Source organism: Solanum dulcamara, chromosome 3 (genome assembly GCF_947179165.1).
Source record: "Solanum dulcamara chromosome 3, daSolDulc1.2, whole genome shotgun sequence".
Classification (NCBI taxonomy): domain Eukaryota; kingdom Viridiplantae; phylum Streptophyta; class Magnoliopsida; order Solanales; family Solanaceae; genus Solanum; species Solanum dulcamara.
The window spans coordinates 78475696-78500633 of NC_077239.1; the positions used below are offsets into that span (position 1 = coordinate 78475696).

General features: G+C 33.4%; 4 protein-coding genes across 5 annotated transcripts; 1 reads left to right on the forward strand and 3 right to left on the reverse strand.

Annotated features, from left to right (window-relative positions):
- Positions 1 to 253: 253 nt before the first annotated feature.
- Positions 254 to 1944, reverse strand: LOC129881859 (phosphoenolpyruvate carboxylase kinase 1-like). The gene is made up of 3 exons (XM_055955968.1): positions 1574 to 1944; positions 790 to 1228; positions 254 to 565 (listed from the first exon to the last, which is right to left on the reverse strand). Exons 1-3 carry the CDS (start codon positions 1916 to 1918, stop codon positions 528 to 530), a joined length of 822 nt encoding a protein of 273 aa, XP_055811943.1. The 5' UTR covers positions 1919 to 1944; the 3' UTR covers positions 254 to 527.
- Positions 1945 to 3925: 1981 nt separating this feature from the next.
- On the reverse strand, positions 3926 to 9174 carry LOC129883134 (cryptochrome-1). The gene is made up of 5 exons (XM_055957726.1): positions 8122 to 9174; positions 6782 to 7003; positions 5665 to 6371; positions 4491 to 5172; positions 3926 to 4296 (listed from the first exon to the last, which is right to left on the reverse strand). The coding sequence occupies exons 1-5, from the start codon at positions 8432 to 8434 to the stop codon at positions 4283 to 4285; spliced, it is 1938 nt and encodes a 645-aa protein (XP_055813701.1). The 5' UTR covers positions 8435 to 9174; the 3' UTR covers positions 3926 to 4282.
- A 3485-nt stretch (positions 9175 to 12659) lies between these two features.
- Positions 12660 to 16073, reverse strand: LOC129883135 (actin-depolymerizing factor-like). 2 transcript variants are annotated; one of them, XM_055957727.1, is made up of 3 exons: positions 15912 to 16073; positions 14604 to 14869; positions 12660 to 13079 (listed from the first exon to the last, which is right to left on the reverse strand). In XM_055957727.1, exons 1-3 carry the CDS (start codon positions 15930 to 15932, stop codon positions 12929 to 12931), a joined length of 438 nt encoding a protein of 145 aa, XP_055813702.1. In that variant the 5' UTR covers positions 15933 to 16073; the 3' UTR covers positions 12660 to 12928. The 2 variants fall into 2 exon arrangements, with proteins under 2 accessions (XP_055813702.1, XP_055813703.1); XM_055957728.1 differs by lacking the exon at positions 15912 to 16073 and adding an exon at positions 15157 to 15260.
- Positions 16074 to 16734: 661 nt separating this feature from the next.
- On the forward strand, positions 16735 to 24573 carry LOC129883136 (uncharacterized). The gene is made up of 7 exons (XM_055957729.1): positions 16735 to 16829; positions 16923 to 17014; positions 17487 to 17587; positions 18671 to 18740; positions 23661 to 23688; positions 23885 to 23945; positions 24147 to 24573. The coding sequence occupies exons 1-7, from the start codon at positions 16817 to 16819 to the stop codon at positions 24253 to 24255; spliced, it is 474 nt and encodes a 157-aa protein (XP_055813704.1). The 5' UTR covers positions 16735 to 16816; the 3' UTR covers positions 24256 to 24573.
- The last annotated feature ends 365 nt before the right edge of the window (positions 24574 to 24938 follow it).

The window sequence follows — 24938 nt, forward strand, 5'->3', positions numbered from 1 at the left end:
AGGTAGAGTTAAAGAGAGATAAAAAAGGAATCAATAAATGGAAAGAGTATATACTATATACTTTTCTTTGAATGAAATATATATATATATATATATATATCAACCTAATCTCAAAGTTACTTTGAAATTAGATTCAACAAAAAGTAAGACCAACAAACTGGTTAGAGCTGGAGAAAATCATGTGTGTGCCTTTTATCTCAGTTAATAATACAGTTGAAAAACTATCAACTTATTGTGGTTGGTGGTAAAAGAGAACTTATTCATGCATGATGATTTTTTTTTAGTGCTCACGATCTCTGTATGAAAAGTTAAATCAAAGTATAACAAAAGGAAAGACTAGTTTGATGATTCACATATATTTGGTAAAAAGAGAAGATGTCTCTTAATTGACTAATACTACTTAAAACACATTAATACTTCCTTAATTATTCTACAAGAACTATGTGTTATCTAAACATCTCCATTGATAATGTTGGATTAGAGGTCCAAATTTGATTCCGAGGGGCCAAAATTTTCAAGCTAGAACATCAACTTCTTTCATCATTGCTAGTGATCCATGGATGCCCTGTGTATTATTATATATATATATATATATATATATCAATTAATAATAATAATGTAAATGACTATTCATATCATTCTACTTTCTTTTTTATTTTTGAAATAGATATGTGCCTTAATTTAATTATTTTCAAGTTTTGATTAAAAAATTTGGTCAAATAACTGGATGCTGGTAAGCTAAGGAAAAAAAAACAGAGGCTAGAAGAATGATAGGGTGGTGATACTTACGAAGGACTTGTTCAGCTGAGAATCTTCTAGAAACATCTTTACAGAGCATTCCCCGAAGCAGATCCTTCGCCGCCGGCGACACGGAATGGAAAATCCTCGTTGGAAACCTAACGTTAGCTCTGAGAACAGCCTCAAAAATCTCCTCCGTAGAATCACCATAAAATGGAGGGATTCCGGCCAACATTATATACAGAATGACACCGGCACTCCAAATATCTACCTTCTCAGTGTAATCTCTTCCAGCTAAAACCTCCGGCGCCACGTAATACGGCGTCCCTACCACTCCGCTCATCAGCTCGCCGTCGCGGAAACACTGAGCTGAGCCAAAATCAGCCAATTTCAGGTAGTTCCAGTCGTTAAACAGAATGTTGTCAGGCTTGATATCCCGGTGCGCTACGCCGAGCCGGTGACAATGCGCTATTGCCTCCATCAACGGAACCTAGAAAAACAGTTGATCCAAAAATTATCAATGCTGAAGATAACAAACAATAGAAAAGCCTATCATATATATATTAATTCTGCTCCCTTTTTCACAACTCATTTGGTACTCTCACTTATTTAATCATCAATTTGTCTAACATTCCTGAGTTAAATTGGATTGGATTGATCATAAAAACGATGAAAATAGTACTAGATTTTAGAAATTTTAGTCAAATTCACTTAATTTGAATCTACAAAAACAGAAGTGCACTAAATTTTACAGATTGCGACCGGATTTCAAGCAATTACGGTGAAGGAAAAGCGTCATTTTCCCCTATTTCGTGACATTTCACTGAAAGAGTACCATAACGGCAATGGCATCAGACTCGGAAAAGACTCGTTGACTAGTGAGTCGTTGGAAGAGATCTGAGGAGTTGCAGAGCTCGAGAACGATATCGAGGTACGTATCGTCTTCGTAGAAATCGGCGATACGAACAATGTGAGGATTAGGGGAAACCAAATGCATGATTTTAGCTTCGTTATAAAGGCATTGACGATCGATCGAGTCATCGGCGATGAAAAGCTTGTTGATAGACTTGACGGCGAATTTCTCGCCGTTTCCCGGCGAGTAACACTTGAAAACGACGCCGAATCGCCCCCTCCCAATTTCCTCACAGACACGATAGTTTCGCTTCAATGCCTCGCTCATAACGTTTTTTGTTTTCGTCGTTTCCGTACACACACATTTCATTTATATTATCAGTACTGGGAGTCAAATTTATTAGAAACGTATATTCTTTGGAATCTGTTTCGACCAATGAAAATTAACCATCTGTTTTTCATATTTTCCGAAATCTCATACGGAGTACTCCTATTTGACTCTTGTTCTCCTTTTAGAGCTTAATTTTTCATTAATACTACTCGAGTTTCATTTTATGTGATATTTTTTGAATTTTGATGTTTAAATTAGTTTTAATCGATATGTTATTTTTTAAATTTAAAGATTAAAATAAGTTTATCCGTGTTAACTTTTTTCGTCCCATTTTAGTTGTCATGATTTTCTTTTTGAGAGTCAAACTACATGAATTTTGACTAACATTTTAAGATATATCTTATTATCATATTGATATGAAAAAAATTTAACTTATAGTACTTTTTGTATAGTTTTTAAATATCTAATTTTTTACTTTATAATATTGAGTTAAAGTAATATAATTTAACTTTAAAAATTAGTCAAACTGACTTTCAAAAAGCGTAATATGACAACTAAAATAGGATGGATGGAGTAACTATTTTGAAATGAAGAGAGTAATAAATACTATCTCCGACTCATTTTAGTTGTCATGGTTTTTTTTAGAGTCAAAGTATACGAATTTTAACTAGCATTTTAAGATATATTTTTTTATCATATTGATATGAAAAAAATTATAACTTATAATACTTTTCGTATAGTTTTTGAATATAAAATTTTTTACTTTATAATGTTGAGTTAAAGTAATATAATTTAACTTTAAAAATTAGTTAAATTAACTTTCAAAAAACGCAACATGACTTCAAAAAACGCAACATGACAACTAAAATGGGACGGAGGGAGTAACAAATATGGTAATAATGAAATGTCTTTGCTAGTTGGAAGAAGCAAGTATTTCGTAGAATAATTAATATGCACGTAAATTAATTTAAATAATGTAGTTATTGAAAAATATAATTATCAATATTGAGTTTTGTCCCGCAATATAGGTCTAATGTCTTAGGTATTGACACCAAACAATGTACAATTTGTACACAAAGAATAGACGATGGGCTACTTTGTTGGTGTTAAGATATAATAAAAAATAAATCAATGTAAAGATGTTTCAGTATTAATTAATCAAATCAATAAAGTGAAAATGACTAGAACGGTGGGCTACTTTGTAAAAGACATATTTAAAGAAAATAATCATACTTCAATTCAACGTATAAAACAACAGTTGTTTTTTTCCAAAATAAAGAATTTGGAGAAAACAATTCCTTATTAAGACAATAGGAAAACTTATAAGGTCCCAAAATAGTTGTCACATTTTGCCTCTTTAGAGTTAACTATACTAATTTTCGAAGTTAAATTAGATTAGATTAATTTAAATATTTTAAAATTAAGATATTCAAAACTTATAAAAAAAATTTAATATAAATTGAAAATTTTCTCATATCAATATGATGAAAAAAAATATCTTAAAATATTAATAAAAATTTATATAGTTTAACTCTAATGGTTACAAGTAACTTTTGGGACTAAGGGAGTATCAAAATAAAGTTTGAGAATAGACTTACCTTTACTTGATTTAGAAACCTTTCTAGGTAGAAACCCTTTAAGGCATGGACATGAGTTGGTTGAAATTTAAATAATAAAAAAATATCTTTAAGTTAAAAAAATAATTGGAAGTTGAAGTTATAGTTTAACATGAATCTTCCCACTAAAATATGTTCAGTGGCTATTTTAACTGATATTATGATTTACTCAATGACAAAATAAAAAATAATAATTTCATGTGAGAATCTGCTTTGCATTTTTTCAGTGAACTAGTTCAATAGAAATTGAATGAAAAAATCATGTTCTGTATCACAAAATTTCCACTGATTCGAGGCAAGAGAAACCTTCATTTCTAGTAGTGCTAATTCTTCACTAGTGGTACATATACAAATTAAAATTCTGTGAATTATGAGAAAACACAAGCACTTCATACCCAAAGTAGGATGTGTTATCATTTCTCAAAACTAGATGACCTCTTTCATCTTTTATTGTAATATGAAAATACAAGAGAAATTCCATATTCAAGATTACATATGAATAGTCTATATATATATTGTAACTGAAAAAAGCAGAGATCCAACCATGAATCTGAGCTGCTTCAGGATGAGTTCTATCACATACTATGTCAAACAAACTACAACCTTGCTACGATTAAGAGGTAGTTATATATACAAGACATTTTTAACAGAACATCGCCATTCCACTGCGTATGCTGATTGGACTATCTGTCTCCTATTGAACATTTTCGAAAGAGACAGATGTTTGGAGATGGTGAGGGAATCATCACGTTGTAGCTCCTGCATATGAGAAAGAAGACAGGGTCCGGTCATGATGATTAAAACAAGAACAGAGACAAGACAAAAGCTTGAACTGAATTCTGTAAAAATGCAAGTATTTTGATGTAGCAATACATGAAGCTAAGCTCTCCTGTTTTGAATGGAGAAATTAATTAGACAAACAAAAACTCAACCTTAGGGTGTTCAAGTTTTACCATTTTTGCACGGATTGATTTCCGTATCAATCTCTTCTTCCTTTTGCAGCTTCACGTGTGATGATGCTTCGTCCTCAAAGGATTTTATGTCGTGAGACATGGTAATTGTTCGAGGTACAGAAAATGAATTTCTGCTGACGGTCATCTGCTTTTTCATAGAAGAGGATTCTGCAGTAGAGCACAAGTCACCGTCCACGTTTGACATTTTCCTTTCTTCCTTGTAGCTAAGCCTGTTATCTTTGGGCTTCTTTGTTTCTTCTTCGGGCTTTGGTCTTTTTTTATAAGTGCACCCATGTTGCATTGAAGGCACTCTCTGATCATAAGATGAACTACTCGGGCAAGGCACCTTTCTCTTTACAACGTCGTCCTTTGGAATATTGGCTGAATCTCCAACATTTTCAGAGTTATCAAAAACAACTTCAATGGTTCCATTTGCATCTGAGGCATTTACAGCTGCTTCTTTTTCTCGCATGACAAATATAGCTTGCATTAGACGATCCCTCGCAACATCTACATCAATTATGGGGTTCGGATAATTCATTCCGAGTTCCACCCCTGCAGCTTTGAGAACATTAAGTGGTGCATCCCAAGGATGATGTATCCACTCAGCTGGCATTCTTGCTAGCTCAGGTAGCCAATGCCTGACATATTCACCCTCTGGATCATAATTGAACCCTTGAACCTGCATGAAGAGTTGATATAACTAAATAAGCTCTCGACTCATGAACTAAATGTCCTGAGAATACACCCTGCTTTTTGCTAGGTTTAAAAAGAGAGGTTTTTTTCACAATATCGATAAAAGGCTTTCGTAAATAAGGTAAAAAATGTCTAGTAGAAAAAGGAAAAAAGAATGTTTTCTTGAGTTTGGCATGATTATGCATTCTCTTGAAAGAGGCGGATCCAGGATTTTGAGTTTATGGGTTTTGAAACGTAACTCATATTGCATACTATGCTCCGGATACATTATTTAACATGTTAACTGAATGAATTTCTTAATACAAATATAGAGTTTGAGTCAAAGCTACTGGGTTAACCCGTAACTTCTATTGTGGTTGTGTCATAAAGATAATAGAAAAAAAAAAACATGCCAAGAAACATCATTAACTATTACATTTACATCAACAAAATGTTGGCATTGATAGACAGATGTTACATGAGCATAAGCATGACATACCTCTGGGTTATCGAGGCGCTCAAGTTCATGACCATCTGGCAAGCTACCAGAAATATATTGCCAACCAATAATATCACTTTCTAAATCCGCGTCCAAGAGTGTATCCCAGAAGTACTTCATCCCCCATTGCCATGGCAAAAGTAAAAACTTGACAAAGAAACTCGACACAATCACTCTTATTTTATTGTGAACCCATCCAGTTGCCCAAAGCTCTCTCATTCCTGCATCTACTAATGGGTAACCAGTCCGACCCTGTCGCCAAGCCTTAAAAAGGGCTTGATCAGCATTCCAAGGGAAAAACCTCAGGTTGTTCAGTAACGATCTTTGATGAGTAAATGGGAAATTAAAACAGATATAGCGAGAATACTCTCGAAGTCCAATAGCTCTAAGGTAAATACTAGCACTCTCTTTTCCAACAGAGTTCCCCTCTTTGGTCCAAAGTATCTGCTTCAAGAGCACACTGTTGAAAACTTTCCTCACACTTACTTCTCCGAAGTGAAGATAAGGTGACAAAAGGGATGTAGAGTTTCCCCCGACTCTTAGCCTATCCTTTGAGTATGCAAGTAGATTGTTCTCTACAAATTCGGTTAAGGCCTTGTCTGCATTGCTCCAACCTGGTGCCCATCCTTTCCCTAGTAATGCATTACTAGATTTTTCTGACTCGTTTTCCAATCCCAATTCCTCAATTGAACACATTTTAACTGATCCTGTCAATGAGAGAAATGAAAATTATCAGGTTTACTATAGGTATGCGATATGATGTGTATTTAAAATATAAAGCATTTAAGAAATGGAAAACATCATTCAATACCCATATCAACAATATTCACCAGGTTGATTTAAAAAAAGAAGAGGAGTTGTGGCGTAACTGGTAAAGTTGTTGTCATGTGACAGGGAGGTCACGGGTTTGAGCTGTGGAAACAGCCACTTGCAGAAAGGTAGGGATAAAGTTGGGTACAATAAACCCTTTTGGTACGACCCTTCCCCGGACCCCATGCATAGAGGCAGCTTAGTCCACCGGGCTACCCCTTTTTTTTTTTTTACCTAATGTAAGACATCCAAGAGATGGCTAACATTGGATGTAGTGATAATGAGATTAACAATTCTTCAGACATACCAGCAGCTTGAGTTAATCTCCAAGGAGGAAGGTGTGAAACAGGTTCGTTTTGGATACGCAAAGACTTCTCCCAGTATGCATCAAAAGTTGTAAAAACTTTTCCATCATCATCGTAAACTTCCCATGGCTCATTCAGTAAGTCCCCGCTGTAGCTCTGAACAGATATGCCAAGTTCCCCCAGTTTTTGCTTGATATTGTGGTCACGAACAAGTGAAACAGGATCTAAATCAAACAGAAAATTGATCATGTAAGTACTTCCTCAGAATCAGATACCTGGTACATGGAACTCAAATATTCAAGTACCGTTTGGCTTTCTAGGAATTCGTTTTAGAAAGCTTCTACAAGTTATGCAATAAACTCCAAATGATCTTACGTCTGTTTGGCTGAATACCAAGTGAACTCTGCACAATCCTACTAAAAGTAAACGATGCAGCACGTGCTAAAGCAAAGATAAGGCCTATCAATATTGATACCAGAAATCAAGTGCTTGCAAATTGAACACATCAGATCATCACTTGTAGAAGTTAGTCTTTTCAATTGGGATGATTTTCAGCTCCATCCTTCTTGTATTCAATATGAAATTTGAAAATTTAGAGCATAGAGTGTGGTTTATGTTTCTATTAACATTCTCCAGATAAGTCACTATTTTCAAGTTCTGCTCAAGGTCTATTAACTACATCGGATAATCCAGAGTGGCTTTGATGCTTAGGAAAATTCTATCAAGTAAAATATTCCCATCCTAACTAAACAAAATGTATCTCTCGATCTCATTCTCTTTTCTCTTTACAAGCAAAGAATTTTTAATAGAGAGGTGGCATGCTTAAACCCCACACAAGATATTTGTTCTCTGCGAAAGCAAATCATGTTCTTCCAGTAAATTCAAAAGTTCAATATCTCCAAAATGTCTAAACCTTAAATTCTGTCGATAAGTTGTATAACCGTTTCTTCTTTCCATATAATTTAAGTTAAAAGATGATTCTGTACAAATGAGCTTGATGAAAAACTTATCTATAGCCATATATACTTCAAATTTCACATGAACACACATACATATGTATATGTTTGTATGAACATATATGCCATGCATCAACCCTCTATTTATGGTCTTCCATATTCTATCACGCTACCAGACCTCACTTGCGGGATTACATTGGGTATGTTGTATATTCTATCACACCAACAAGAACAACAAACAAAGCTAATTAGAGCTTGTTTATTAGGACACTTAGATCCACCACATTACCTCACAATAATACAAATTATCAATAACATGACACTTTCTCCATAGATTCTATAACAGTAACTCTAACTGTAAAGGTCCAAGGAAAGTTACAACTAACCATATAGATGATTATACACAACTTTTGTTGCTCCAACAGCATCGACACACTCCGTGAGAGCAGAAAGTGTACTCTGAGCTTTGATCAGCACAAGTTCAGCCCCAAGAGATTTCAAAGACTGTTTCAAGTGAATAAGAGATTGCTTCAACCACCATCTTGAAACTCTACCGGGATAAAATTGCCCTTCTTCCTTAGGACACCAAATAAACACCGGTAAAACACTTCCATTTCTAGCAGCAGCAGCTAAAGCTGGATTATCCTGAATCCTCAAATCCCTCCTAAACCACACAATTGTCTTGGAATTGCTCTCCATTTCTAACTAGTCAGTTTTCACAGATCCCACAAAATTGGACAAATCCAAACAATACCCAAGAAATATCTTCACTTTAGCTCTTAAACCCAAATCTCAAAATATCATAAAAAACCCAAACTTTGCTCAAAATTCAGTCCAATTTTTCATCATATTCCCAAGAAAACTAGCATACTTGGTGAAAAATCATATTTTGTCAAACCCCAACTAAAGCCAACCAATACTAATACTCAAGAAATCAAGATTCTCAAAAAATTGGACAAATCCAAACAATCCCCCACAAATATCTTCACTTCAGGTCTTCACCTCAAATCTCATAATATCATAAAAATCCAATCTTTGCTCAAAATTCACTCCAATTTCTCATCATATTCCCAAGAAAACCATCAAACTTAGTGAAAAATCATATTTTGTCAAACCCCAAGTAAAGAAAACCAGTACTAATACTCAAGAAATCAAAAATCAATCTTAGCCATACCAATAATTCCACAAGAAAATGTCAGATCAGGACCAATAAAGAGTTAAAAAGAGATTTACTACTGAAATTTAGTACCAAGATTGTGTGTAACCAAGATAGTAGATCAGATAAGACAAAATCCAAGAACAACTAGTGGGAACATCCCACATGGATTATTAATATCTGGTGAGATGCAAAAAAAAGGAAAAAAGATAGTAAGTAGAAGATTAGACTTCATGTGATCAAGTAGAATGGCCTCAAGACAAAAGTCCAATAGCAGCAGCGCTGTATAAGAATAATAATCCTAAAAAAATATCATCTGCAGGACCACCAAACCAAATTACTGAAAATGAAAATGAAAATAAAATAAAATAACAAAGGATTTAACAGCTTTCTATTATGATAAGAAGACCCTTAAAAGTAATTTGGATTTCTTGATTATTCTTTCCTTTTTGGGTTTAAATTTTAGATATTTATTTTTGTATTAGGTATAATGCTAAATAAAATATTCAACCTCAATACCTCATACAAACTTTGGGATTTGATTTCGTTCTAATTATAGTATCTAGCATCATGACTCATGTCCACTTATTAGGTGGACGTTTTAATTTTAATTTCATTTCATACTCACAAAGGAGTCTGATGTATATATCACAAGTTTATGCTAATACTTATATTAAAATAAATTATTTATATCATATCCTTTAAAGTGTAAAAATTCAGATTCATATGCCGTTTCCTTTTTGAAAAATGTCCAATTAAAAAAATGCCAGATATTTTATGCATCTACTATACCTTTATCTTTATTTACAAAGTGCAGATGAGAGCATCTAAAAATGTTCTTTTTGTTGAGTTCTCATGGCTGCCCATGAGAAATTATACCTTAAATTCCTATGCATTTTTGCATACTATGATATGAGAATACATATTTGATACTAATTTCCATCTTTCATATTGGAAGAACAATTTAAAGCAGTAGGAAATCAGATTTGTTTAGAATTTCATATTTACAAGTTTATTTATTTAATATTTAATTAGAATTTAAAGTCAAATTTGTTTAGAATTTCATATTTACAAGTTTATTTATTTAATATTTAATTAGGAATTATAGTCAAAAACATATAAGAATAGGTTTTCTTGTTTTGAGTTAAAGTAGATTTCGTACTTTTTTTTAGTCAATAACATATAAGGATTTGTATTATTATTATTATTATTATTATTGAGGATATTATTATTATTATTATATTATTATTATTATTATTATATATTATTATAAAAAGACACTAGACATTCTTATCTAGTGATAAAATAATATATTGTTATAAACAGAAGTATTGCTAGATATGTGGAAAATTTTAGAAAGCATTCAAATATTTACTACTTTATAAATAAAATATTTTTCTTCATCTCATATCAAATAAGCTATGCATGAATATTTTCATTGTAAAATATGAGATGTATGTGAAACATGAATTTGTATAGTATCCTTTGAAATCAAATATCATGATAAAATTATAGTAAAAATACATCTTGCTTTGAACTTCTTAGCTTTATTTGACCTTTTTTTATGCTTTTTTTGAGCTGAGGGTCTCTCAAAAACAGTCGTCCTACCTCGATAGGAGTAAGGTCTGCGTACACTTTACCCTCCCCAGACCCACATTATGGGATTTCACTGAGTTGTTGTTGTTGTTATTAATACTAATACATCTTTTAAGAGTATACTAACTTTTTAAAAGTCAATTCTTGTGCTTTCTTAGTCATTTAACATAATAATTGTACTACGACATTCTTCCTTAACATAATTAAGATTTTATCAAATCATAATTATTCTAAATGACAACGTTGTGATGTGCAGTAAAGGGCACGATTGAAAATATTTTTCATACAATTTAATGCCAGATATGTTCTGGGGAGTCCAGGGATAAGCATGGTACAATATTGAAAATTTTGATTTTTAAAAACATTACAATATATTATTATTATCAGTATTTTAAAAGGTGAAAGTGTGAAACGGAATGCTTTACTTAGCACGGAACGAGGTGTAGATTTCATAGATCTTTAAAATTTTAATTTATAATATAATAAAATAGTATAATAACATAAAATTATGAAAATACATCCATAGTTTAAAATAATTAAAAACATAATTAAGAAACTCATAGAAAATAAAACTTCTAACATAATTTTACAAGTATAAATAATGTAATGATATAAAAGTTATTATGACATGCAATTCAACTCTAATATCTTAACTTTTAAATAATAAAATAATCATTATTTTTTAAAATATATTATTATTATGCCATGCAATTTACCTCCCTAAAAGAAAATAATCAATAAAATGTATTAGTAGTATAATAAAAATATCACTCCATCATGAATAAAAATAAAATTACTTATAGAGAAATAATAAATATGATAATTTTGAAACATATAATAAAAACATGAAAACCAATGACAAGTGAACATATAAAATTTTGCTATGTATTTTAAAAGATATGTTAAGTAATAGTCATCCTCACGGTATTATCAAATACTAAATATGCAATACTACGACTTGTTATTTGAATTTTGTCAATCTTTTTATTTCTATAGATGAAAAAACTATTAAGTATTATCCATTTATTAAAAAATTATGAGGGTCAACAATGTTAACTAAAAAATTTGACACATAATAATTTATGTAAAATTTATTAGGCGAGTCCTGAACGTTGAGCGTGTTTAGGACGATTAGGGCGTAAGTCTCGAAAACATTTTGTCAGAAGCCCCGCCTTGAGGCGAGTACCAATACCGTCTTTTAAAACACTAATTATTACATCAAATTAATTTGATATAATTTAATATTTGTAAATTCGAAGTAACATATATTATGGTCGACTCGACTTACATATAATTATATAATTGTAGAGTAGAAAATTATGATTTTAAAATAAAGTAGATAAGATTGAGCTATTGACACATATAATTATATAATTGTAGAGTAGAAAATTATGATTTTAAAATAAAGTAGATAAGATTGAGCTATTGACACATGGGAAATTAAAAGTCAAAAACATAATTTTCTTTTGGAAGTTATAATAGTAATTCAGGCCACGAAATTTACAAGAGTTTCATCAAAACCATGTAAGGTCTAATAGTAGCAAATTAATCAATTTTCCATTTAGAGAAAATAATACTGTATTCATCATTACATAATTATTTTCTAGACATGACGTACATATTATTACCAATTTAGGTAGGTAGACGAAATTTTTCCAGGACAATAATTGTGTAATATTTGTTGTGTGTATGGCCTTCTTTTACTTCTCTTATAAAGTATCGCTTTTAGAATACGACCTAAAGATCCTTTTTTAACAAATTGAAAATCTTATGAAAAAATATTAAACCATAAGAATTTTGTAGAAGTTAAACGGCAATCTAATATCTTGTCAATGCCAAGAGCTATACTTGCACACAATAAACAAAGCAAGCTTATACATGTAGAGTTATTTGTTTAACTTTTTCTATCATTGTTGTGAAAGTAAGATGGCTAAATCAAATTTTGGACCTGTAAAACGAGCTATTTATATTTCTAACATGTGAACACTGCACATTACATAAACATCCGATCGAATCGTAGCTATAGTCTTTTTCCAGATTTTTTAAAAAAAAACTGGATAGCGACCAAAAAACGCGCTGTAGTTTCAACTAAATATCTATTTAACTATCCCCCAACAGATTGACAAGATAATTATGTCAGTTATCAGAGGAAAAACAAGAAAAATTTATCGGTCAGATACTAATAACACATAATATTCATTGAGTAGACATACTGAAGTTGATAATGATTCACATACAGAACCATACCCGTTTCTCGACTGGGAAGCATCATGAGAATGAGAGAGAACCCATAACCAGAAAACATGATATCACCATCATGAATCAGGTAATCAGCAACCCAAGCGCGGAGTTATTTATCCCATAGTTAAGTAAATTTAGCCTTTTAAGACACGATTAGACAGAAATATTAGGAACGGTTGTTTCATAGTAGGATGTTTCAATCAGTAAGCGCGTTCTTTGAGCACTTCAAGTTCTACTTCAGTAGGGTCAGTAGCTTGAATCTCATAGTGTATGCCTTCCAGCTCCCTCCTGAACCTGTCCTTAGATGTGGCATACAGCATCTTCGATCGGATTCGAGAAACAGAAGGAGACCTGAAAAAGATGGATTAGCATATTAACTCTTTCATAATTATTTAATCCTATGAAATGATTACCCAAAGTAAAAATCTGTGTGGCTAGGACTCCGAAAATGCAACCACACCCAGGTCAGAACCTCCAAAAATGAACCACTTTTGACAACATTTTCCTACTGAAGACTTCCCTTCATCTCTGTTATGTTTTAGTTTGTCTTGTCAAGGAGAAGAAGGTCCAAGAACTTTGCAATAAGAAGATAAGGATCTAGGAAGGGAGGAAATTTCATATTCATGGAGGGATAATATTGCGAGTACACAACAGAGAAGAGATTAAAAGAACTGATGTAAATAAATAAATAAACAGCTTCAAATGGAACTTCATCCAACCCAAAATCAACATAGAAACAATCCATAGACACATGCCAAGAGCCCAAGACTCAAATGAAAATCCAAAATTAGCCAAATATATAGTCTCTTAAACTGTAGGAAATATACTCGCTCTGCAATGCCCCAAAGGCAAAGAATAATTTCCATAAATCTTCAGACCTTATCACAAGAAGTTTTGTCACAAACTTATCCTTGAAAGAAAAACATTGGTGTACACTCTACCCTATTACATGGAGACTTTCTTCATCCTCCTAAAACTTATATATATAATCTGAAAGGTCTTAAAGTTCAATTGCAGAAAGAGCGATACATACCTAACTAAGCTCTGAACACAATTGTCTTACAATGATTAGCTAGGCAAAACCACTACACACTAGTTATAGGAAAAATGAATTCTTAAAGACCCTGCACCCAACTATTCTTTGCCTCGATTTTTCTTGACTGCAATGTATTCTCTAAAAAGATATGGTTCCTCGTATGCATCAGCTATTCCCTTGCTGGTCAGTTTTCCACCTTTTCACAATATATGCATGGAAGTCTCACTCATATGGCTATTCTCATTACTATAACATCTTCTCAAGCCACTGACGTTCATTTCACATGTACCTCAAGTATCTGACCACTACAGCTGTCAATTTTACGTTTCAGAAACACTCTTCTTTCAAACCTAAGCCACATACACAATAACACAAATGGTCTCCTGACCTCTTGCTCTCTCTGCGGTTAACTCAACTGCTTCAGCCATCAGACACTCCCTTTAAATGTTACCATAATAATTGCAATTCAAATCGTCATGGGCTAGTTATATTCCATAAAGGAGAAAGACTATTCATCAACTTTTCCATATTGTTCTCGAATCACTCACACAAATAGTTTGACAATAATGCGGTACTCGTAAATTCGAAGGTACCTGCTCTGTGAAAATCATTAATGTGACTTGAAAGCATTGTAGACAAATTAGAACCAACATTCATAAATGATAGCAAAATGCCCCTTGTACATATAGACTAAAGTTATGATAAAACAGTAACCCAACACACCCCACCATCTTTTCTTTTGAAAATTGGAATTCCGTATTTTAGACTGTTGAATAGTGCAGCAACATTCACAGAGGACAGTGTAAGCAGATGAAATTGTGGATGAAATTATAACTTACCAGGCAAAGAAGAAAATCTTGCTCTTTTGGCAGTTGTCAGATGTCACGAAATCATAATCGTATACTGCATATCGACAGTCATTCTCAGGAAGAGCTGCAGTGAAATCATCATAGCTCTCAGCTGGACCTCCAGTTTTCTCAACCACAACCTCATTTTTCTTCTCATCAATCTTAAATATCACATATCGATGCACCTTCTTCCTTTGCAGTTCCATATAAGTAGCCTTGCTCTGATCAGCAACCCCCATGCCAGAGGATGCATTTGTCTAGAAGCATAACAGATATTCAAAAATTTTGCTCCAAAGAGAACCACATGCAATGGTAGAATAAAAATTGTACAGTCTATTTTAACACCAGAACTCAACAAATACTTTCCCACATGCAAATGATAGTATAATCAAGCAAATGTTAACATGCACTGCTAGTAAGTGGTTGTACAAACCAGTTCTCGCTTTATAATCCCATAGTTTGCTGGTTAGAGAAATACAACAACAACAACATACTCACTATAGTCCCACGAGTGGGATCTGAAGAGGGTAGAGTGTACACAAACCTTACCCCCACCTTAGCAGGTAGAAGGGTTGTTCCCGATAGTCCCTCAACTGGTTAGAGAAAAGAAAACAGAAATATAGTAGACTAGCTTTCGACTGAACTTCTTCTTATGAAAATCGCTCAAGAAGTTAACTGAAAAAAAAATCAAAGAATGAAATTTCTAATTATGGATCCCATTATGAAGTATGCACTTCCAACACCAACTCCATGTGACCAAATAGATCTCTAATCACCACCTCTCCCAAACCCACCAAGATAAAAAAGTAAAACCTTAGCAAAACAAGTTTGCTCAACTAATCAAAACTTGAATCTTCAATGGTATCTCAACTTCAAAATTACAACAACATACTCAATATAATCCCACAAACATGGTTGGGGAGGATGGGTGTACGCAGACCTAGAGAGATTGTCTCACCCTCCACTCAAGAAAATTACTCAAACTTCAAATTATTTGTGATAAAGCCTCAATCTTGATGTGACCCAAAATAGATCATGCTAAGGATCAAACAAAATTAACAGACCCAGTATATGAATCAGTTTGAATTTTACATTTCATCACTAAGATCTTAGCAAATAAAACTTCATCCACCACACAGAACAATGGAAAACAGAGATTTTCCTCAATCAAATTAAGCAATTTTTGTACTAAAAAAACAAAAATTCAGAAACAAACAGATAAGTAATTCAGCCATGCAAAGGAAAATCAGATCTATCAAAGTCATCAAATTAACAAAAAAAAAAAAAAAAAAACCTTACCCCTCTAATTCTGAAAGACATGGTTAAAGTGATCAGACCTAGAGAGAGAGTACCAAGAGAATTGCAGTTGAATCAAAAGCAGCCACCGAAAGAAAAATAAACGACTCAAGTCTCAATGTACAAGTGGATATGCACGACGTACAACAATCCGATATAGCATACATCATGGTGTAGTTGGTAAGAAAAATTGGACGTGTTTTTTTATCATTCTTTTAGTTTTTAATAAAAATTTCTAATTAATTTTGTAAATTATTTGTAGATTATTTGACATTATTATTAATTTTTAGTTTTTTAAAGAAGAGTATTGTTTTGATAAGTAATTGGTGATAGCTTAGATAGAAAAAGAAAGTGATGTTTCATGTATTTTGACCATTATCTCCAATCCAAAAATAAGGATAAAGCTAAAATTAGAGTTAATTATAATTGAGGGTATGAAACTTGCAATAAAAAATAATATGTTACGATGGATAATTAAGATATGAAACTCGCAAAAATATGATAAGTTAGATATGTTTTATACATTAACTCATAAAATTATTACTCAATCCATCTCAAATTAATAAAGTCATTTTGCATGTTGAGATTAATTTAATTTGAGAAAACCTTGAAATATATTTATTTGATCATCATATTTGAAAACAATAATTAAAGATCACCCCGAAATTGATAAGCTCTTTTATCTTTTCCATTTTCAGCCCAAATAGAAGCTTTGTGGACTTTGGCCCAATTACTCAGAGTAATTTTCTCTAAGGCCCATTTCATTTATCATGTTTTTAATTTTGTATTAATTGTTTTTTAAAGATAAGTTACATTTTTATTTTGTCAAGAATCTCACTGATAAAACTCATTGTTGTGGCTGCTGAATTTTTAAATTACAGCTTTTCTTCAAATTAATTGCCGCGAAAATGGAGCTCCATGGTAACCCGTTCAAACCCTAATTTCACTTTCCTTATCTAAATTTGGGAATTTTTTTTCTTGATTATTTCTTTAATTTGGAAAATTTTCCATTAGGGCACAGAGGTACAAATCCTAAGGCTGTTCTTGCATCCCTCTTGAACAAAAGAGAAAAGCTTCAAGAAGAACTACGAAATGTTGAAAAACAAGTAAAAAGACTCTATCTTTGTTGAATTATTCTATTATTTTGATTATGAAGTTCCTGTAGAAGCTCCTTAGTTGGATATTACTCCCTCCAATTCAATTTGTTTGTATTACTTTCCTTTGTAGTTCATTTTAAAAAGAATGTTTTTTCCTATTTTGACAATTTTTTAATTGTAACTTTCCCGACATGTTTAAGACTACAAGATTAGATTACATTTTGGTACATTTTACATATTGTTAGTTTAAGACCACAAAGATTCTATTCTTTTTACTTTTGTAAACTCCGTGCTAAGTCAAAAGTAGTATATTTCGTGTTGTTTTATTGAAATTTTTAAAAATTGTATCTGTAGTTTGATATCTTGTGGTAATAAGTTTTTGCTGTAATTTTGAGTATTTGCAACTTATGTCACGTGAGAAGTCGTTGCTTATTCGCATTATTCCATTTTCTTGTTCAAATACGGTATTGGTTTGATGTAGGTTTATGAGCTAGAGACGAGTTATTTGCAAGAAACAGGCACTTTTGGGAATGCTTTAAAAGGCTTTGAAGGCTTTCTATCAACATCGAATAAGAATTCAAAGTACACACCTTTCTAGTGTTTATCTGCTCAAGTTCTTGTAGTTGGAAAATAGAAGTGCTAGTTATTGTAGATGATTACTTTTTGTTGCAAAGTGTCTCATTTTTTCACCAAAACTTGCTCATGTGCCGCTTAGGCACAAAGATGATTATTAAGGTTTAGCAGTAACCAATAAAGTTATGATAGTTGATGGAATTGGTCGTGAAAATTTCGTTCTATGAATCAGCATTATTAGTGTTTTTGTGCTAATTGTCTTATTTCAATAACTACTTAGTTTCCGCCTGGTATTGAGATAGTGAAATCAGTGTTGAGGTTCTACACTGTATGGGATTCGGTTAAGATAGATCAGGAAGTAGATGTACTCTCACAAAAGCTAGTAATTGTTGGCTAGGTGAAAAAAAGATCACATGAAAAAAGGGCCATTTACTGCATCTGACGTTACAAAATCTTTTTTTCACATGAATTGAAGTAATATACTGGTTCCGTGAGACTTTACTATCCTCTGAGTTACAATCCATAACTCTAGATACTATATAAGAAAAGAAAATCATATCTCTAGACAAATTTAAGGTTTATGTCTATGGTAAGTTACCTGGAGTTTGTCCATTAAAGAGCGTGCAAATTTGATGAAATTTCCTGCAAACAGAAATCAAATGTTGTGGAGATCTGAGTAATTGTTTCAGTAAGCTTAACAAGCCACTAATTAGGGATATGGTCTATGACATCCAATGCACTAACATTTGGAAGCTGATTTTAGATTCTGATAATCCTTGAGCTTCTTTCATACACGGAACACCAAAAAACACCATCCTGAATGAATAAACATTCAATGACCTGACAAATATGTTAATAAGGCTCGGTGAGTATTTTTTTTAATTAAACATTGATCCAATTTAGGTTCATACTTTTCATGTTGCCAAAATATTTGGGCTGATTTAATTGTACTAATGACCAGCATTTCACTTTGCTTTCATGAATTAGAACGTTGTTTCCTTTTCCATAAGTGATTGTTCGTTACATTATCTAGTCATACTATGTTTCCCAAGGATTCAGTAGTTAGAATTTCACTTTTATGTCATGTGGCAGCCTCAAAAGGTCAAGAAAATTTCAGCTTGAAGACAGGTTATTCTCGTTGTCTTCAGTCACTTCACCAGCTGTAAGTATTTGATCTCTTTAGAGCTTACTAGTTCTTGGAATTTCTGATATTTGCTAAGTTCTTTACTGTTGATGTTTATGTTGTTGCAATTTGATAAAAATTAGTGTTCAGACCGTGTTTTGCACTGCTTATACTAAAGCATTTGACATTAACTGGTCCTGCAAACCATTCTGTCCCCTACCCCTAATAAGAAAAGTCAAAGAATATCTTCTGAATCTCATGTCATATGCATAATAGATTTAATATGGTTTGGCAAATTGACCTACCTATAAGAAAACTATTGAGAGAATAATCTCCCCCTAAACGAGACCTTTTTGATGACTACATGATGAATGTTATTGTTGTTTGCTAATCTCATATCATGATTTTTTTTACAAGTTCTTTATACCATGCATTTAAGATAAACCTTAGGTTCAATAATTTGCGGACTGGTAGGATGATGATAATAATATTGATCTCATTAGCTATGTTATGAATAAATTTTAGAAGTATTGATACTTCAAAATATGCAAAGGCGAAGCAAGAGAAATTTGCTTTAGAGGATAGGGTGCTCAGAGAAGGACTAAGAAATGGTAGTATGTCATGACCTCGACCCGCCGTGACTGGCACCCACAATAACCCTCCAGTGGGAGAATCATTTTTACAGCCCAACTGTCAAACTTAAGAGATAACAATTAAAGACTTGCGGAAGCAGGAATAAAATCAGAAATAATACTAAGTGTTCCCATAAACTCAGCTAACAATTTTAATAACAATGAAATGCGGAAACATCCTAGGAACTGAAAGTCTTCCGTACCAAAACTCTAACCAAATATCAATGTAAAGAAAAAGCAGAACACTCCCAAAAGAAGTCATAAAACTAAACAAAGTTTGAAAATCTGAGTCCTGAAAAAGGGACTAGAACAGAGAAGAGTCTACGGCAGATTGAAACAAACAGCTCACCCTTGAACTCAAACAAGCTTTACTCTTCTAACCGATGTCTCTCCGCAGTCGGCTGAATATTCTCTGTACTCAACAAAATGGTAGAGCAAGAGTAGTATCAGTACACAAAAACAACGGTGTACTGGTAGGATCACGCGGTTAGCCAGTAAGCGGATCTTAGATAAGTAAATTCTACACAATAGGCGTATACATATACAGAATAAGTCAGCTAATCTCAAGTTCAATCATATTCAGTAATATCACAACTCCATATTTTTCACATGCTATAACTTCACACAAGGGTCCTCTCAAGGGACCTACAAACAATCAAATTTCTGTCGGAACGTGACATCCGGTCCAAATATGTGTTGGAACGTGACATCCGATCCAATTATGTGTCGAAACGTGACACCCGATCCAATTATGTGTCGAAACGTGACTTCCAATCCAAACATACCATAATTACAAATACGTTCTGTATTTACAACATTATATCGCCAAGAACAGGTTCATCACAAAACAGGCCAGTAAGTGATCATTTCACACATAATCTAGCAGGTTTCCCTATTCATATACACACATGCATATCATAAAGCAATTTAAAAGTATATGAAACACATACGGAAAACTAGACCATCACCTACCTCAAATTCAAGCTTCAACAACTTTACAATGTAAGAGTCTTCCCTTTCCGGGTTTGTTCTTCTCGTTCTTGGTCTAGAAAACACTAAATACATATAAAGGATCAACAAAATAGCCTAACTATCATGAAATATAACACAATTTACACCCTAGGCCAAACCCATGATCCTAACCCCGCCCTAGGGCTATTTACACCATTAGTTTTCAGTTCAAACCCTCTCCCAATGATTACCAACCATAGTTCTAGGTTCTAGGAATCAAATGATGAATTCAGGTAGTAACATCCTTACCTTAAGCATGGAAATCCGTGGAAAATTGATAGAAATCGCCCTAGGTCGCCTCCTGAAGTTTTTGGAACAGTTTTTGCAGAAAAAGACCGTTCTGAAATTTTTCCCCGACTTAAGTCACGTCTGCCTCGCTCTGGTGGGGCCGCTCTGGCTGGAGAAATCCCACTTTGGCGGGTTGCACGGAAACAAAGAGTTCGGAGTTTAAGCTCCAAGCCCCCATTTCACAACATATCCTCTTCCCAAGACGTACTAAAATATACCCTTCACGCTAAATTCAATTTCGAGAGTTTTACTCGTCCGAATGTGATTCCGCAAAGCCGTAAATGCTCCATATCGTCTTGGCTATTAGCCTATCCTATCAAATTAGAGATTCGACCTCCCATCATTCACATGATCACCCTAGACTTCACTTGACTCAGAATTCGTTCAAGTCTGTCCTAGGCTAACTTTTTTCGAGGTTACTATCCAAAGTTTTTTGGCCCGAAATCCTTCCCTAATGGCCTATTCCTAACGGCAGGGACAGGTCGTTACATAGTAGTTCTTGCAATCCAAATTCCTGAATGGGTTTAAGTAAGTTATGTTTGTCAGAATTATGCACTGTTGTGGATAGAGAGAAGCGTCCCTTTTCTGAAGCGAGAAGCTTGAAGCAAAGTGCACACCTTTTTCAACTGAAGCGCAATTTAATACAAAAATTAAAAATGTTAAATTTCCGTAGATAAATAACTGTAGAAATAGTCTCTCTACCTTCACAAGGTAGGGGTAAGGTTGCGCACACACCATCTTCTCCAGACTTCACTTGTAACATTACATTGGGTATGTTGTTGTAATAACCAAGAACTCAATAGAAATAACATATTAAGCAAATCTTTCAATTTTAAAATGAAAAAGTAAACAATAGATACTAGAACTAGTAGTAGCAAGAAGAAGATGTGCAAGTCTTCATTAGTATTGGAGGAGAAGAAGAGCGGCAACTTCGAGTAGCAGCAGCAGGAAGTAGACGTGTAAGTCTCTGTTGCAATTGTTTTACAATTAGACCTAAAATTAACCTTTATTTCAATTAAATTTCCTAAAGTCTCGCTTTTTTCGCTTAAGCAACACTTAACGCCTCAGTCGCTTCTTGCTTCTGCTGAAGCTCATTTTTTTTGTTCTCACCTCACTTCAGGACATAAAAGCATTGGACCCAACACTCGCTTCACACTTTAAGCGCTAAAGCGAGCGCTTTTAATAACACTGGAATTATGATTAGATCTTTTAGGTATTGATTCTTAAAAAGGTACACATATTGCAAAGCAAGAGAAAGAGAATTTTGCTTTAGAGGTGGAAATAGGGTGCCCAGAAAAGTAGAGGCGGGCATAGTTGCCCAAAATTGAAATTCGAATTTTTCAGAATTTTGGTTAGTTTTTTTTGGATTATGGTTTGGTGTTTGTTGTTAATTTTTGTAGATTTTGTATTTTGGATCTAGGGATTAATATCTTTTGGATATTCGAAAGTCTTAAATTTTATACCTTATATTTGACCCTTAGGCGTCAACTACAAAACCAAGCATACCCATAAGACATTGGCCCAATCCCAAACAACAACAGCAACAACAACATACGTAGTGAAATCCCACAAGTGGGGTCTGAGGAGGGTGTACGCAGACCTTACCACTACCTCATGGAGGTAGAGAGTCTGTTTCCGAAAGGCCAATTGCCCACGTACAGACAGGGTATTATCTTTCAATCTTAACTTAGATAAGCTAAAACTAAGTACATTATTGTTCTATCCATATTATATACTCCCTTCATTTCAATTTGTTTTTCCTACTTTCTTTTTAAGTATGTTTCAAAACAATGTCTCTTTCCTATTTTGGCATCTTTTTAGTTCTAACTTTTTAGTCCTAAATGGCATTTTGGTAATTTAAGACCATACGATTCAAAAGTCTTTTTTATCTTTTTAAATTCTGTGTCAGATCAAAAACAAGACAAACAAATTGAAACAGAGGGATTATTACTTAATTTTTTAAAAATTTTTTGTAATGCTTTTCTTATATCAAGTGTTTGCATTTGTACTTGCAATTAGCAAAATTTAGTAAGATTGTAGTGGGATGTGGGAACGAGGAATTATTAAGGCAATATGACATGAATATTTTATTTGGTGGTTCATTTTTATAAGAAGAAGAAGAAGAAGCCTGGCCTGTAGGCTCAAACCGAAAATCCGAATAATCTGATCAAAATGAACTCTAAAAGTTTAAATCAAACCGAGTTTATTTATTTTGAATTTGGATTGTAATTTATTTAATTCAAAACCCAAAAATTTAAACGGAAATTTTCATAATGCAAATAAAACTGCCCAGTGCCAACCCCTATAGAAAAGGACCAAGAAATTGAAATAGTTCTTGCCATCCAAGTTCCTTTTTTTTTTTCAAAATAAAATAAAATTGTCTAGCCTAAGTTCCTGTTTTATTTTGTTACCAATGGTCACGAGAATTTAATTCTTCTCCGTACTATAGCATGAATGATGAAGTGGGAATTCAGACAACGCTGTATAGGGGCATTCCTCTTGGTTCAACAGATTTTGATAATTGTTTATTGATCGATGCTAACACATGCCTTCGGTAGGAATTACTTTTTCACCTTTCCAGGGTCTAATCGATGTTATTGATTTAATTGCAATACTTTCCCACCACTTATCTTGAACAATTTAAAGTACCTGTGGTTATCCCAACACCTATTTTTCTGTTCTGATGTTTCAGAGCTTCCTTTATTTTTCACTTATCAAATAGAAGCTTCCTTCACTTTTAACGTCTTTGCGCACACAGATTTAGGGGGGGGAAATGGTTGAAAGTCCAATTCGAAGTTGAAGTTGTGCTGACAGGATTTGTTCTTTTTACTAAATAAACTGTATCTCTCATGCATGTATTTGCAAATTCATAGATCTTATTCTATCTTGTTATCTTTATGTTGGATCTCCTTGCTTTATCTCTAATTTCAATTGATTTGATGCATTGGCCGTGTGTATACTTAAAACGTAGCACATCGTTTGATCTTAATAGATGCCTGATGCGGCTGTTAAATTCATTTATGTTTAGGCGGAAGAGCTTGGACTTGGACGTGAAGGTTAGTCTTTTTAGTTCTACACACTTTATAATATAAAGTTCTTGCAGGTTTCTTTTGGGGCGGGGAACTAAACTCGAGCTGTTTCTGGGGAATGTCACATCACGAAACCAAACTTAGATAAACCATATAGGTTATAACAGATATTGTATTGTTATTGGAGAAGCTTTTGATCTTTTATTTTTGTTTTTCTTCGCAGATGGAAGACCAGATCCTACTCAAGGTCGAATGAGAGGAGGAGGTTTTGCAAATAACGGACAGTATGTTCTGCTCGTTATGAACAGATATCTTTCATTTATTGGAATTATTACAACGTTTAAGCCTATTATATTCTAAGATACTTGGATTGAGGATGGAAGATGCAAATTTACGTTTTCTTAAAATAAACTTGCAACTTCTTTATATTTGTTCTTTTGCTTACATGATGTTTATGAGTACACCTCATGCAACTATTACTGTAGGGGTAAACCGAAGAAGGGAAGAACAGGACCACGAGATGGGAAGAAGTTCCGAATATCAAACGAATTGGATCTTGATGATGAAGATGATCCAGATTCAATCTTGAGATAGCTATCTCTAACTTTATTTCAAGAATTCTGTATTGTTATCTGTTGTACCATAGTGTTGTATCATCACACGGTTAAATAAAATCGTATATAACTATGTATGCAGTTGATTAATTTCGAGCTCACTAAATTATCATTAGCTGTGGTTGTGGATGTGTTCAAAAACATCCCTTAGACAAAGTACATGCTCTGATTTTGTTGTACAGTAACATGATTCGCAATGTCATTATGAGATGCAGGATTTGTCCATCGGAAACAACTTTTCTATTCCATAAAAGTAGGGGTAAGGACTAAGGTCTGTGTACACTTCATCCTCTTCAAACCTCACTTGTGTGATCGCATTGCCTATGTTGCTGGATTGATTCATTTTAGGTTTTCAAATCTTTTTATTTGGTGCTAGTTTGTGCCTAAAAATATGTTGTTTAAATGCCTTGGTGGACCGAGTTATTAAATACTTTTGTACTAGTGAGAGGTAACAAGTGCTGCCCGATTATCAATCGAGGTGTGTACAAGCTATATCTCCGTTTGCTAAAATAGGTCCAAAAAGTCTACAAGATCAGGTCACTGAATCAGTCATATAAGCTGCCCCTCAAAGACTTCCCCATATATGGATAAGGTGTGTGTAAAGCAGGAGAAATCAAGTTTACTCTTTTAAGTTATCAATAATGACAATGTAAAGATATATTA